Here is a 16191-nt window from a genome sequence, read left to right on the forward strand (position 1 = left end):
TAACACAAAACAGAAAATACCATCAAAGAATTTTTATTTTTAGAATTTGTTCATATATTATACACACACACACACACACACACACACACATATATATATATATGTGTGTGTGTGTGTGTGTGTGTGTGTGTGTGTGTGTGTGTGTGTGTGTAAAAGTATTTAAAATAGACAACAACATTAAATGATGTGTGTATACTTTATATACTTTATATTTTACTATTCCATTTTTCCCAAAATAAAAGGAAATGTATTTAAAAACACGTAACACTTTGTGTCAAAAAGTTAATATAATATATGATTATAACTCAAAGATCATACTAAGAACATAATGAAATCTAAAATAATTATAAGCACAATATGAAATATGATTAAACAAACAAAATGAGGAATGTGTGGGATACATTTTAGAAATCTTCTAAGACATTGTTTTCTTCTTCTTCTTCTTTCATTTTAGAACAAGCTGTTTAGAGTCCCATCCTCCACTCTAGCCACGATGGAGATCAAGCTGCTGCACTCTGTATGAGATGTCATCCAGTAAGTAACAGTTAAGAAAAATATTACCCGTCATGATCATTAGCATTTCTATAGGATTAACTGCTTAATTAACATCAGGTTTGAAGGGAAACCAATATGACTATTAAGACATCATAAGCCATGTCTGCTAAGTGACTGCTATAAAAAAAATCTCTCTCAAGACATGCTAGTTTATCAGACCAAGATAGTTATTGAATTAGGATAGATGACAAACAAATGCTGTACTAATCTGAAAAGATATGTCTGCTGGTGAGAGTCTGTATGCTGTCGTGAACCTTCCTCTGAAATGCAATCTGAGCTTCACACATGCAGGCATTCTCAGTCAGATCTCCTCTCGCCTCTTCTATAAAAAAAAAAAAAAAAACAGACATGTTTTACGGTGTACTTAAAATGCAACAAATCTTTCATTTAGTCCTCAATTTATAGATAACCTAAATATTATCACTGCATGTATAAACACAAACATTACAGAGCACACTTATCACATTAAACACATTTAATACGCCATTTATTTTGAGTCAAAAATAAACATTTATGTGCACAAAAATTACTGGATGCATTTGTTTAGAATGCATCCAAAAGAAATGATCATATGCATCAAATTGTTCAGATGATTTGATGCATATTTTTATAACAAACCATTGGTCTGCTTAGAGCATGTTTTCTTGTCAGAGTTGATAACATATCCCTCTCTGCACTTGCAGAAATAAGAGGCATTGTTGTTGACACAAATATGTTGGCAGTTGTGCCCAAGTGCACAAGCATCGAAACCTGCAAAATCAGCTGAATGAGCAAAAATCATTTCACTAACCATCAACCAAAACCACAAAAATTAAATATTATATTTGAAATAATATTATATATTCAATTATTCATTAATTATAATGATATAATTTATACATATTTAATTATTACATTTGATATTGATTATTATAATACAATTTTATTTAATTTAGTTTTATTAAAATAAAATATGATCTAATTGATTATAAACTGCATAAACAAAATAGGATCTTAATTTTCTTACCACAGAGTGTCTCCCTGAACTTAGATGTTAGTTTTTCGATCACTCCGTATGTCTCCACATAAAACACATGGTCCTCAAGAGGCTGACTGGCCATCTGTTTGAGAGACCGCATATCTGCTCTGTCCACTCCGACAGCATATATTTCAATCCCAGAAGCCCTTGCTGCTGCTGCCACCTCTTCAACTTTATCTTGCGGCCTCCCATCGGTCACAATGATGGCCACCTTACCGATGTTCTTTTTTAATGGCCGGGCCCCAGCGATCTCTGTAAAAACCTGCTCTATGGTGGTTTTGATAGCTTGGCCAGTCATAGTTCCTGTTGAGAGGGGATCGATACGAGAGAAGGCCTGCTTGACCTCTGCCTTACTGAAGTACTTTTTCAGCAGGAACTCAATGTTGACGGTGCTGGCGTAGTTGACCAGGGCCACTCGTGTGGCATCGGATCCAATATCAAGAGAATCAACCATTTCAGAGAGGAAGATTTTGACCTTCTCGAACTCTGCAGGACGGACGCTACGAGAACTGTCAATGATAAAAACCAGGTCTAGAGGACGGCTCTTGCAGAGCTCTGCTGGAGCTGTAAGAGATAAATGATTCATTGAAAATTAGTGTCACAGTATTATTAAAAGGATTAAAAAAGTGCAAATTGTGATGCTGAAAGAGATTAATGTGTTTGTTTATGAAAAAGAGAGGCTCCTAAATTAGCAGTGCGGTGCTGTGAAAAAAAGACGAGTCAGTTAATCCCATTTGTGCTAAACAATTGCATCTCTGTAAAAAATAAGCTTGGCATTAGCAAAAATGGCCACATTGATGCTATTTGACCAGTTTTTTAATGCTTAATGACCAGAGGTATAACAATATTTCCTCACAATTTATTGCAATACAAAACTGCATCAATATATGATGAATACTGATAATATTGTGTATAACAAGGAAAAAATCTGATATAATGCAGAATCAGGCTCCATTGGTGAGCAAGTAATGTAATGCTAGATTTCTCCCAATATGTTCTGCTAAAAAAACAAATCCATTTACATATTGAACAATTGTTTTATGTCTTTTATAGTAAAAGTTTAACTGATCGTGATACTGTGAGTATTGAGAGAGCACCATACTGTAAAATCAGGATTGTGCATCAAACCAAATCACGGCATGAATATATTGTTATACCCCTATTAATGACCATTTCGTTTTTTATGATGACTCCTTGAAAAGAGAGAGGAAAAGAAGAGAAAGATTATTAAGTGGGATTTAAGAGAACCAGACTGGTCTGTTCCCGGTGGGGTGGGATCGGTCTACCTGGGTCAGTGGAAGGTTCGGCAGGGGCAGGTGTGCCACGTGGGGTACTGACCGGCTCTGGAGTGGTTGACTTGGTTGTTATGATAGCTGTGGTTGTAGTGGTTGCAGTGGCTGATGTGGTTGATGTGGTTGTAGTCTCTGTTGGAGGTGGCGGGGGTAGGGTGGCTACCTTGGTGAGTGGCATGGGCACTGTAGGGACAGGCAACACCACTGGAATTCTAGGAGGTGTGGGCACAACTGACCGGGTAGGATGGACAGGTGAGATGGGTCGGACAGGTAAAGCAGGACGGTGGTAGATAAAGGGAGGCCCTTTCCAGGGAGGACGCTGGTGGTGATGATGCTGATGAGGGTTGCGATGATGATAGCTGTAAAACCTGTGATTAAAGCCGTGAGCTTTGTTTGGTTATAGAGAGAGAGAGAGAGAGAGAGAGAGAGAGAGAGAGAGAGAGAGAGAGAGAGAGAGAGAGAGAGAGAGAGAGAGAGAGAGAGAGAGAGAGAGAAAAGAGACACAGGAGAGAGGAGAGAGTCAGAGAGAGAGAGAGAGAGAGAGAGAGAGAAAATAGTAACACAGGAATAAAAAGATAGTCAGATGAAAAGGAGAAAAAAAGACAAGGTGGGAGCATGAAAAGGAGATTTAGAACAAGAAAAGGAGGGAGAGAAGCATTAAAGTAAAACATTACTCTGTTGTTTTAGAGCAATATGAATTGCTTTGAATGAATGCTTTTTTGTTGTTAGCAAAAGCATGAGCTAAAGCTCTCCATTTTCAAGTAGTGAGGCAGTTGCCTGTTGAGAGGTGAATGACTACAAAATTTCACATGACAACATGGAGGAAAAACATGTAGCACTAGATCCACTTATCATTTAAAATAAATAAATTAAATCTTAGGGGAGAGAAGTATATAGCTTTGCTACATTAACAATTTCAAGTTAAAAGATATGACACAAACTGACACAACGACACAAAAAAGATTCAGTGTAGTACAGTTATATAAAGGTATGTTTCAGAGTACTTAAATCATGCAGAGTCTTCATTTAGCAAATGTCATTTAAATAAGTAACATAAAAAATGTTTTTAAGGAACAATAGAAAACAAGATCTGTATGCTTAAAGTGCTGTAGTAGCTACTAGAACCACTGCTCCTGAGGTTTTAGAAGTCTAAAGGTCTCTGATCCATCATTAAGCACTCGTACTGTATATTACATAATTTTACGGGACTGTAGTAGACTGGGTTCGTTTTTGTTCCTAATGGTCACTAATGTCGTTTTAAGAACAAACAAAAAACTTCTGTTTTTCACGATTTCACTATAGCAGTTTTAGATTTAATAATAATCTAAATATAAATAAAAAATGTAGTTTTAATAATAATAATAATAATAACGTTACAAATATAACGGTATAACAACAAAAAAAAACTATATTATTTAAAATAATATATATTACCTCCAAAGTTGATGGAGTTGCCGTGTCCAGGCATATTGGGGGTGACGTGAGATCTCTGCCGGTCTCCATAGAGCTGGTTATGGTTTCGTAAGTAAGGGCCATATGTACCCTGCACCTCCATTAAAAATGCAGACAAACAAAAGACAGAAATGTAAATAAAGCATGTCATGTTGATGAAGACGGATGCAGAAATGTCCTTGTGTTTATTCCGACCCACTGTGAGAGTTTCGACAGGAGGAGGCGCTCACACGATGTTTTAAAGCCGTTGGCCCCCAGACGTCCAACACGAGCCACCAATCCAGAGAAACAAGCGCGTTTAACTGGGCGGGCGTTTAGTTTAGTCTTCTATTGATGAAGCCCAGAAAACCACTGCATAGATAGGCCTACACATAGTGCCCAAAGCATTCTGGAAATTCTGGGAAAATTATAATAACGAAAAAATAAAAACGTTTATTGGCTTATATAATTAGCTTTATGATATCTCTAAAACCATCACGATAAAAAAATATAATGAACGCAGAATAATATCTGCATTGTGTATAATAATTCATCCCGACTCTAGAGGGCGCTGTAAAATGTGCGCCACTACAGCAGCAGCGACTGCTGGTTTGTTTTTACTGTGCTCGTTGGTCAGCTCGAGATTAGAGTCAAGGGGAGATCTCTGAAGTCACTTAGGTAAAATTGTTTTTTTAAGTCGTTGTTAAACAACAAATGTAGCCTTTGCATTTGTTGGTGCATCCTGAATAATAACCGTGAGCAGTGATTTGGGGTACAAACATATTATGAATTGCTGTCCATGCAAATTCTGGTGATAATAATGTTATAAGAATGTGTCAGACTTTCACCAGTTATATCCCGTTTTTCCTTATGTTCGTTCTTAAATTACATTTCCCTCTTCAAATTAGCTATTGGGAAAGCGTACAGGCAAGTCCTTTAGCGCTACACTGCATGAAGTTAAGACAACATGAAAGCAACCACATTTAGTTTGTCAGCGATGTCGCGCTAAATATCACGCATATATTTACATCTGACATAACGTTACATAAATTTGTGAGCGTTAGCTAAGATTTAACCTTCTTCATGGGTTCTAATGAGTAGTAAAGTTAAAGCATACCAGGATGCACGCTGTTGTTTCAGGTTTCCTGAGCTGAATATAAGCACTTGTAAAGCGTGCATGCATGTAGCCTCTTTTCTCAGACTTTTCTTCCTTTTGTCTGTGTTCAGTGTCACAGTATGCAGAGTCTGTCAGTGCAGGCTCTGGCCCTGCGGCAGCTAGGCAGACTGAACTCCCTGCAGCTGCTCACACCGTGCCATGCCTCTTGTCTCAGCATGTGGTGCCCTCGAACATTGCACGCGCGTCAGCTGTGGGGTTCAGCCGCACCCCAGACACACCGGACAGCTACGTGGCCGAAATCATGGGACACTCGGCAGAGCTGGTTGCTCCATCACACCCGGCTCAAGAGCACGAGAAAGAAAGGAAAGCAAAAAGCCAGTCAGCAGGGGGAGGACGAGGAGGAACAGGAAGATGCAGAGGCTAGTGACTATGAGGATGAGCTTCCAGATGACCCAGGTCTGCCAAAAGACTACAAAGACCACAAGAAAACTGTCCAATCTCTTCGTTTCGATCTGGTTTTGAAGACCGGATTGGACACTGCACGAAAGTAAGTTGGTTCAGATATTAATTCTGCCACAGTGATGAGTTGCAAATTAGTATTTTCAGCTCCAATTGCAGGTGTAACTCCTAGTTTTTACCTCAGTAGAAGCCGATCAGAGAATGCAAATTTAGTCTGTGGTGTTTTGGCCAGTGGCTGTGATTAACACACGTATCTCTTTTTAACAGTAATGTGGAGGATGCTTTCTATAACCTCAAGTTGAGACTGAATGGTCGGAAACTCACTAAGAAGAGTAAAATGGTGAGTCAGCACGCCCTAGTGGTATCATCAGAAATAACTTTCCTCAAAATATATCTCGGACTAGTTGAACAACTTTCCCCAATTTCACAAACTTGGTTTAAGCTCAGTCCTGTACTAAAATGAAAGTCTTAAGCTGTTTCAAACTGATGTTAAAATGTAATAAGTGAATTTGTTTTGCCTCAAGGTCTACACCCCTAATGTTTTTTTTTTCTCTCTAAGGCACATTTATAAAAATTACTTAAATGTCCTAATTGTACTATGGCTTAATCCTGGTTTAGGCTAAGCCCTGTTTGTGAAACTGGGCCCTTTTGTATGTAATTTAAAAAAAAAATTGCCTGCTAGTAGTATTCTTCCCATTACTGAATTAATCTCAGTACTGATTAGTATAAGTAGTATAAGCACCTTAATTACATAAAATCTTGCCTCCTACAGGTTAAAGTGGGGGATACACTGGATCTAATCCTAAATGAGGACAAGGAAATGGGCACAGTCTTGCTGAAGAGAGTGATCTTGAAAAAGGTGGTTGGAGAGACAAAAGATGGAGAAAAGCAGAGAGTCATTCTAAGAACTTGGAAACATCTACAACTTCCTAAACATGATGTGCACAAGCAGTAGTCTGTTAGCAGACTAACAGACATCTGTGATGTGTTTGAGAGGTGAAGGATCAGAAAACAGGACACTGATATTTCCTATTTCCCTTTCCATCCATTTGATTCTGCATCTGCAGATTAAGGATTTAATTGGTTGCTTTCCATGCCCAACAAAAACTGAAGGTCTTTCTCACATCTTTTCACTCAACAGTAGTTCTCATAAATGTTGTATTAAAGTTTTTTTTTTTAAATTAACTTTACAGATCACAAATGGAACACAAATGCCACCTATTGTTTAGAGGTGGTTTTGGTTGTATGCATTTTTTCATTATTGTTTTTTTATATATTTACTAGAGTGACAAAATAACATTGTGGGATGAATCAGCTAGTGTTTGGGATATCAACTGTTTTCTGACACCTTATTTAGTTGTCATCATTGTCTTTATGACATTGGTAAATTTCCAGTGAGAATTTTCATACAGGATACAGAATGCCTTTGCATACAAGATTACCAGACAAAAAAGGGACATTAAAAGGTTTTTGCAGAGCATTTATGCAACAAAAAATGTTAAAACCCAAACACCCAAATCTTACTTTTTTCTTCATTATAATGGTCATTGATAGAATTTACAAAGAACAAATTTATTCTCGAAAAACATAAAATCTTCCCTTAGGTATATTCTTTGACTGTAAAATGCTCCTATTGACCTTCACTTGTGAATCTGAAGTAAAATAAAAAGGAACATGAAACCCATCTTGGCTAGGAAGTGAATTTTTATTTAAAAATATATATATAACATATAACCTGGTGCTATAGTTAAGTACAGATGAATAAGATTTACTTCCTGGAAGGCAGGACATACTTCAATATGTTGATAATTAGAAAAAGCCAGTGCTGCAACATTGCTACAACTTAATATATATATATATATATATATATATATATATATATATTTATATATTATCTCTGCCCTCACCCAAAACTAAAGTGACCTATTGTTTTTAAAAACTAAATTTTTACATTTAAATTGATTAAGGCTAACTTTAGCTTATCTAATAATTAGACATTAGAATAACATCAATAATAATTTGGCATATAAATAGTAACACTAATATTTCACTGTCATGTGATAGTGGTTTCAATCACCAACTTTCTCACCTACGAAACCATCCTGTTTAAGGCCATGAATGTGAACTCGACCAACTGAACTAGACCTTAAACAAGAACAAGTTTCAATATGCTTCAGCTTATGGACTTGTGCAAATAACAGGTATGTTGTGTAAAATATAAGAAAACGGGTCTGCGCTCTGCAGGAACATTGTCTACGAATAAGTCACAGTGTTGTTTGATCTCTTTGCCTTCTTTAGAATGTCACATTTCTTGCGATTGGGGCGCCTGCAGCGCTCGTCAATGCTTGGCACGCATTCATAGTGCCACACTTCCTCCATTTTGTCAACTGGATAGACTGCTTCCACGTAATGACGAATAAGTCGGAGACGCACAGGGTCCAGCTGTTTCTTGTTGCAGGCCCCAGAGTGGTTGTACTGCAGCCGTAAATTTTCCTGCGTGAAAAGTTCTGGGAAGAGACGGACGAGAAGGCGAGCGGCAAAATTTCCCACAGACAGACTCTGTTGGACAATTTCCCTCACTTCTGCATCTGTGAGCAGGTACTCAGAAGGCACTGGGAAGTCTGGGATGGACACTGAAAGGTCCTCGAGAGGAATTTTGCAGAAGTCCTTGCTGCTTTTCTCCAGAGGTGAAGACAGAATTTCTAAGTCCTCTTTCAGACGATCCGAACTGAGAATATTGATTTGCCCAGCAGTTAGCAGCGAGTCTTTTGGGTCAGGCTCTTGGTCAGGTGAACAGGCCTTCCGTTGTTGCTGGTAGGAACGGCGTTGGTCGGTATCCCGACGCCTGCAGCGCTCATCAAGTTTGCCAACAAACTCAAGGGTCCACACACGGTCGTTCTTAGCTTGTGGGTAAAGCAGCTGGACGTAATGCCGGATGAGACTGATTCGTAGAGGATCCAGCTGTTTCTTTCCTAGAGAGCCACTGCAATTGTAGTATTTTCGTGCATTCTCGTAAGTAAAGAGCTCGGGGAACATTAGAACCAGGAGTCGAGATGCAAAGTTCCCAATTGATAAACTGCTTTCATAGTTATTCTTCAGCTGTTCCTTAGTAAGTAAATACTCCCGAGGAATATCAAAGTCCGGAGAAGGAATCTCCAGTTTGTCAAAATCCACAGGCTCCAGCCATGATTTCTTAGACCTGCGATTTGGTTTCTCATAATCACACAGATCACTGATCTTAACAATGGAGATGTTATCAGGCAGACGAGTGGTGTCATACATTTCTCGGTTGTCACGACTGCTGCCATTGACCGAAGTATTCTCCAGTGCTTCCTCCATTCGTTGTATACACAACTGAAGCCAGGTTTCTTCTGGGATATCAGGGAAATTGGCCTCCATGTATTTTCGTATAATTTCTAGTCTGTCTGAGTCAATGATCAATTGTCCAATGCTGTTGAGGCCCTCTGGCAGCTTGCCCTCCTCAAACACCTCTGGAAAGAGTCTGTTCAACAAAAACACAACAAGTTCCTCGGGTGACGTTAAGTCTTCAGAGTCTGCCTCATGCTGGTCAAACACAACATCTGAACTGACATTGAGATGAACATCATTATTCTCTCCAGAGTTGAGGGAAAGACTCTCATCCTGGGCATCTTCACTGATAAAATGACAAGCATGATTGGGTTCCATGTCAAACCCGATAAGCACTGGAGCCTGTTTGTCATGCATCTGACCACTCTCCATGTCCTTTTGAGCCCAGAAACGATTCAAGAAATCATTGATCTGCAGCAAGCACTCCGTCTGCCAGACATTTTCGTTTTTGACCAGCGGGTAGCAGACTTCAACATAGTTACGTATTAGCTGAAGGTGCAATGAATCCAATGTCCGTTTAGTTGTAAGGCTGCATGTGCTGCAGCCATGTGTGCATTCCTTTGCTGTGAAAAGTTCTGGGAACAGTTGAACAAGAAGTCTACAGCCAAGATCTCCCGCAGTGGACGTTTGCTCCATCAACTGGGTGAGTTCTTCACTGGTCAGCTGGTATTCAGGAGGAGGCTGAAATTCCATGACCATCTCAGAGGGCTTCATCTGCTTTTTGATGCGCGTCACTTCAAGCGAGAGCAAATCCACCTTACTATGCAGTTGGGTCATGCTGGAATTCAGCGTGTTTAGGAGGAAGAACATCTTCTCAATGAGCGGGTAGAGGTGAGAATCCAAGGCAGCAGGAGACCCTGGGACCCCCACATTAGTGGAGGCCTTAAGCATGTGATGCTTCCTGGAGTTGCCCAGTTTTTGTAAGTGAACACCATTATGGCTTGTTCTGACTCCATTGTGGGCTCCATGCTGGTCCAGATTGGATGCAGCTTTGCGCTCAGAAATGCGATGTGTGATGCTGTAGAGTGGTTTCCTGTATGAAGAGATGGGAATCTGCTCCTGTGGAGATAATCTGTGACTGTGAGAACATGACCTGCTTCCATTATCTGAACTGCCATCAAGGAGATGTTCTCCTACCTGAAAAGTAAGTGTGAGATGTTGCTGTTAAAAGCTTGTACCAAAAGAAAAATCAGACCAGACAGCCTGCTTTTTAGCAAATTAAAGAACACTATTTTTGAAAATGTTCCAACTCCCCTCCCCTACAACAGTTAAACAGTTGAGTTTTACTGTTTATGATTACATCAATTGGATAAATAACTTTGCTGCCATAACATGGGTGCAGTGGGCACAATGATATTACACAGTGCCTAAAAATTGTCCCCATCATTTTCAGTTGCCATGTAATATCATTGCACCTGCTGCAGCTATGGCATGAAAGCAAAGTTCCTTAATTATTCCGCCGGAATGAGAGTATAGTTCTTAGCCATATCAGCCTAGTAAATCGCAACTTTTCATTTTCTGTCTGTCTTAGTACATGATGTAACTACAGAAGAGGTCAAGGAAAAGTATCGAATCACTTTGGTCAAGGTTTTTTAGCGAGATTTTACTGTTCTAATCAGATTCAATGATCTATGCTAAACTGCTACCACAGACTGGAGATCAACTGAATAGATTTGAAATAGGTAAAACTCAACTGTTTAACTCTAGGGGAGTGGCATGTTCCTTTAACCAGTAGAAAAATTCAAGTTTTGACTGAAACAAATATTCCTTTTCATTATAGGCACTTCATCCTACCTGCGTTGTCACCTTGACCCTCTTCCCGCTAGTAGGCCCTTCCACCTCAGGGACTGTGTTTGTTGCTGATCGTTTTGTAATGCGTTTAAAGAAGCTCTCCATCTTTCCCTCAGTGTTTTCAATAACATCCTCTGCATCTTTCTCGACTTTAACTTCTGGAGAAAAGCCAAGTATTCAAGAATAAAAACCATTCAAGAATGCTGAGAAACACGAGAAGGCAGCATTTCACATCTCTGTATAATTGTAATAGTGAGACCGAACAAAGATCTAATTTTCATCTGGTGTTAGAATCTGTCTGTTGTTCTGATCACAAATGATTAGCCAAGACATTTATATCTGGTAGTAACATGCATCTTCATTGAGCATTTACATTTTTATTATGTTTTATATTTATTTTATTTACGAATGTGATGTTTTGACAAGAATTCAAGTTATTTTAGTGAAGTACCTGTAAAATCTGGATAACAGAAATCATTTCACATGAACTTTTCTACTGCATATCGATATCAGACATACCAGACAAATGTCATGATGTGTTGCGAATGTATAGAAAGTTAAAGAAGTTGATAGAAAAGAGATGTCATGGCAAGGTAAGAAGTTGATATTTTTGATGTAATAATTATGTTAGCACACTATTTAAATTCATTAAAAATCTTTTCATGAAAAGGCTGATTCCTTTAGAGTATAATGTATCAAGCAGCAACACAACCCTTGTTTTAGTGGAGTGGTTAAATTTACAGGTAGGCATACTGTCATACATGTTATTTATACCTGTATTTAGTCCTGATTTCTGTTTCAAGTGATTCAGTCACCAGTGATCCTAATAGCAAGTATACAGTAGTTAAGAACTGAATTGAATCATAAGACATTCTTGTCTTAGGACAAATTTTATTAACTTTTTTTGATCCACCTCAAATGTTGATTACTATATACTTTTAATACGACATCTTCACTCAACGTGAAGGAGAGTCATTGGATAAGTTGATTTGGACTGTGTTTCAATGTGATGCATGTTACTAGACAGAGCTATTGTGATTTTTACTAAAAGGTCAAAGGTGAGAATGATTCTAGTGAATGGTTATTTACATACTTTTATCAGGCACTTGTCCATCTGCGTTAACCATGCACACAGAAGAGCTCATGTCCTGGGAAGAGACACACAAGACCGATATTATCTGATGGTCACATTTCTAATCTGACCACATATATCTATGCACGCCTCTCTTACACTTGTCAGTTATAGCAGCAGTTGGAGGTTTACAAATAGCTGATTATCATATTGCTAAAATCATAATATGTTTTTTAAAAAGGAACCGTTTGTCCTGCTGGAAGACACTATTGCAAACAACTGGAAACAAATGTCATGGCAACCGTGTGAAAATTGTAATGCGTGCAAAACTTTATTCTGAGAGTGAACGCTCTCCACGGTGAAGTTCTGTGAGATTGTTTTCCTATTTGTTTTTCATGTCTTGCACCGTGAAGTCTCGCCAGAGCACCGGAGCGGCGCTGCTTCGCCGTACCGACCCCCGTCCACCGGCTCCACTTCCTCATTCTTCCAGTGGAAACCCCACGGATCGGTACAACCGCGGACACCGACGGACAAGCGGCTTCCTACTGCGTTCCTTCTGTGGGCGGCATATGTCTTAAGAAAATTACGTACCGTTTACGTTTTTTTGTGCGGTAATACGGAGTGCTGCCCTTCTCTCTCGTGTTTCCCCTCCCACCCTTCCCCGTGCGCAACTCTCCCTCTTGCGTGACGCGGCAAGAAAAACATCCACCGATGAGTTTTCGCTCCGTCTCGCGCACCACGGCGCGCATAAACTACCTGCGCGGCTGAAATCAAACTCACCTTTGCGACTCCGGGCAGCCGTGTGCAGTAGGTTAGGAGGCATTAGCCATGGTCGCGTCTTTAAATCCAGTGGATTTGTCCACGGGTAACTGTTGTCCGTGTTTCTCTCCGCTGCTTTTTTTCTCTAGTCAGTGCCCTCTCGCGTGACGTGACGGTACTGTGTCATTTCCGCACAGCTGTGGGTTTGCTGTGGGTTTTTGCCAGCCCACCCCACGTGAATCCTCGAGCTGCTGCGCCGTGGCAGTAAAACACGCGGAGTGCGCTCGGTGGTGTGGGACTTCTCGTGACACACTAGTCATATCGAGAGGCCCCTCGAGTCGCGCGCCTGAGACCCACGAGTGTAAGATCACCCGCGTCATAGACTTCTGCGACCATATAAACCTACTGTTGAATTTGTTTGAGAAAACTTGTAATAGCAAGTATAATATTTAAGATTGTGTGCGCAAATATTGTTTATATTAAAAAAACGTTTTATAGTGCATTCTGGGGTTTTTTTTATTTATTCTAAAACATTATTGATTTCAATGTGGCCTACAGCTAAATAAATGCCGCTTAGCAAATTCTAAGTAACAAGATTGGAAATTTAAGCCAACACCAAGAAAACCAAACGATAGGCTTCCACGAATTGTTTGGATGCACTTTGTTCTCACAGAAGGTTTTGCGTTTAATAATATTTAGTTTTCAGTTTTTTATATTCATTAACTAAAGTCGCCTTTGATTAGGCTTAGTGTAACATTAATGTAACTCGTCTGTAACATTTAGGAATGAAATGTACGATTCTCATCAAAGAAAGAAAGAAAGTGATAAATAATTAGTATAGCCTACATTTTGCGTGGTTTCAAATGCATTTTGGATTAAGGTTAGCACTTTTCAAGATGTGTTGTTTGACTGACGTGTGCTCACTTTTCATTTACGTAGGTCCAAATTGCTGTCTGTAATGTTTCATAGGCTACGGCTACCGTCATGTTATCTTGAAAAGCCACTTTTAAAATGTATTAGAACATTATCAGCAAATAAAACAGGCTAAACAACATATTACCGTCCACGATAGGTACAACTATACAATATATATATATATATATATATATATATATATATATATATATATATATATATATATATAATATAACTACCCCAGTGTTTAAGTTAACTGCCAGTTTTCCGCCGTCTAGTGGATATGACAAGTACTGCAGGTCAAAGTGGCGTTGTATTGTGACACGTTTCAAATAAATATTTACTTTTATTCAAATATATGCATTATTTTTTTATTAACGACGTGTTTGTATATTTTATTGTTGGATACAAACAATCCCGCAAATGGAGCACTTTGAAATCGAAGAATAAAACTCCATATACACATCAAGAAGGGTGTGATTCATATTTATACTGTATACAAATATGCGACGATCTATTTATGGCTGACGTGGCCTACTTTGTGACAATCCCAAACCACAAGAAAACATTGCACCTTACACTAAAGCAAATAGGTGAAACAAGTCCGCCGCTGCCCTCATTCTCGCGCGCAAACACACACCTCTGAGACTATGTTCTCAGACACTCATCAGCTGCACCCGATGTGGCCAATGTACCGTAACGCGCATTAGTAATGTCTGCATTAGTGATGTCTGCATTAAGTCACGGAGCCGTGGCTCTTTGAGATGTGGGTGTGATGAGGCGCCGGTCATTATTCAGGTAATGTGGGCTGTTTGATCCATCACGCGGTCATGCGATGATGCTCTTGCCTCTGTTCTATGGGACGCGCGCGCAGTGAACGGGGAGTCTCGCGCTGCTCGTTAAAGACTCATTTGAACGCGCGCTGATCTCATTTTTTATCTCATGAGAGGACGAATTACATCCGTCAAATCGAGAAAGGATAGCTATTTTAGTGCCAAAATATAGGCATTTTAAACGCCCGCAGTGCTGCAAATAACTCTTAAATCCATTGTAATTTATTTTGTCCGGCTAAAACTCCAATACAGTCATGCTCGTTTTAATAATAAACCGTTTTATGAACACACAAGGAAAATAAAACCAAACTGACAGCCATAATTTAACCGCTGTCCAGATGATTGTTTTGCTTTCCATAACAGATAAAAGCACGTGTGCACACACAACAAGAGCGCTTCTGATTAATTGTATTATAGCCTTATAACAAGGACCTGAAACAGCGATATTAAAATTTTAGTTTCAATGCACGCACACCAAATCTAGGTGACTGATCCTGGACCAGCCTTCTCCAGTCCCAAAATAACTCACACAGACCCAAACACATAAAGGAGGCGGAGTGGCCTGTCTGTATGGAATAAATGAGTGTTGTAATAGTTTTGAGCTTGGCTGAAGTGGAGCTGCTATCATGCACACACACACACACACACACACACACACACACACACACACACACACACTCTCTCTCTCTCTCTCTCTCGCTTGCTCTACCTGTGTGAATCCAGCCACCATGTCATCAGGGGATCGGATTGCCACGAATCGCCAAACCGCAAAAAATCATTTCCATGCGCAAAAACAGAGACGGGATCAGGTTTCGAGGGGATGATACTGACGGCCATAAACTCAAGTCTGTGTGTATGTCTGACTTTCGATAGGCCACTGTCTGACTCCCATAACATACACACACAAACATATATGTAGGCCTACCTGAACACAAGGCCTTTATGGGGCCCTAAGCCGAATTTCATTTGGGACCCTTCAGTGCCGAAAATATGACTGGTTATTGTCAAAGCTTGTTTATTCACACAAATCTAACACACCCATCAGATTTGTATGTTATAGTGCTGCCTATACTCTTGTTTCCCTGGTATGTTTTTAGTCTTCTGGGATTTTTTATTGTAACAGTTGCAAACTTACAAGAGTGGTCAGGGGTTCATTTGCACTTAACATTTAAACTCTTAATGTGTTAAAAAGGCACACTTAATGTGGTGTACTTAAAAGCAGCCAAATAAACCAGCAGACAATGCATTTACAGAACATAAACAAGTAAAATGACATTATATTAAAATGTCTATTTGCTGATATTTTGATGGTTAAACATGAACTTCCCTAAAACAAAAAGATACCCTACCTAGGATATTTGGATCTGTGATAAGAAATTCTGATCACAGTGACACTAATAATAAAGTCTGATGAAATTCTGATCAGGGCAAGGCAGCACAAAAGTTTGCCTCTGACAGGAGGTGTTGTGTCTTTGCAGGTTTTCACGGGGAGTTTTCTCAGGTCTGCTTGAGGCCAAAATGAATTTTTCATGTATGACCAGAGGGCTGTCCCGCTCCTACCGAGCAAATTTAGTGTAATA

General features: G+C 39.4%; 3 protein-coding genes across 15 annotated transcripts; 1 reads left to right on the plus strand and 2 right to left on the minus strand.

Moving 5' to 3' along the window:
• Positions 1-148: 148 nt before the first annotated feature.
• Positions 149-13016, minus strand: matn3b (matrilin 3b). 11 transcript variants are annotated; one of them, XM_043255544.1, is made up of 8 exons: positions 5414-5546; positions 4517-4714; positions 4300-4408; positions 2860-3252; positions 1562-2137; positions 1174-1317; positions 776-877; positions 149-534 (listed from the first exon to the last, which is right to left on the minus strand). In XM_043255544.1, the coding sequence occupies exons 3-8, from the start codon at positions 4331-4333 to the stop codon at positions 485-487; spliced, it is 1299 nt and encodes a 432-aa protein (XP_043111479.1). In that variant the 5' UTR covers positions 4334-4408; positions 4517-4714; positions 5414-5546; the 3' UTR covers positions 149-484. The 11 variants fall into 11 exon arrangements, with proteins under 11 accessions (XP_043111479.1, XP_043111478.1, XP_043111476.1 ...); XM_043255543.1 differs by lacking the exons at positions 4517-4714; positions 5414-5546 and adding an exon at positions 12885-13016; XM_043255541.1 differs by lacking the exon at positions 4517-4714 and having other exon boundaries at positions 1174-1305; positions 5414-5545.
• mtres1 (mitochondrial transcription rescue factor 1) lies at positions 4863-7556 on the plus strand. The gene is made up of 4 exons (XM_043255552.1): positions 4863-4974; positions 5524-5960; positions 6140-6212; positions 6645-7556. The coding sequence occupies exons 2-4, from the start codon at positions 5533-5535 to the stop codon at positions 6825-6827; spliced, it is 684 nt and encodes a 227-aa protein (XP_043111487.1). The 5' UTR covers positions 4863-4974; positions 5524-5532; the 3' UTR covers positions 6828-7556.
• On the minus strand, positions 7588-13022 carry bend3 (BEN domain containing 3). Of its 3 annotated transcripts, none has more exons than XM_043255537.1 (4): positions 12885-13022; positions 12126-12180; positions 11036-11190; positions 7588-10378 (listed from the first exon to the last, which is right to left on the minus strand). In XM_043255537.1, exons 2-4 carry the CDS (start codon positions 12175-12177, stop codon positions 8126-8128), a joined length of 2460 nt encoding a protein of 819 aa, XP_043111472.1. In that variant the 5' UTR covers positions 12178-12180; positions 12885-13022; the 3' UTR covers positions 7588-8125. The 3 variants fall into 3 exon arrangements, with proteins under 3 accessions (XP_043111472.1, XP_043111473.1, XP_043111474.1); XM_043255538.1 differs by having other exon boundaries at positions 7706-10300; XM_043255539.1 differs by lacking the exons at positions 11036-11190; positions 12126-12180 and having other exon boundaries at positions 7706-10378; positions 12885-13008.
• Positions 13023-16191: the final 3169 nt, after the last annotated feature.

This window comes from Puntigrus tetrazona, chromosome 13 (genome assembly GCF_018831695.1).
Source record: "Puntigrus tetrazona isolate hp1 chromosome 13, ASM1883169v1, whole genome shotgun sequence".
NCBI classification, from domain to species: domain Eukaryota; kingdom Metazoa; phylum Chordata; class Actinopteri; order Cypriniformes; family Cyprinidae; genus Puntigrus; species Puntigrus tetrazona.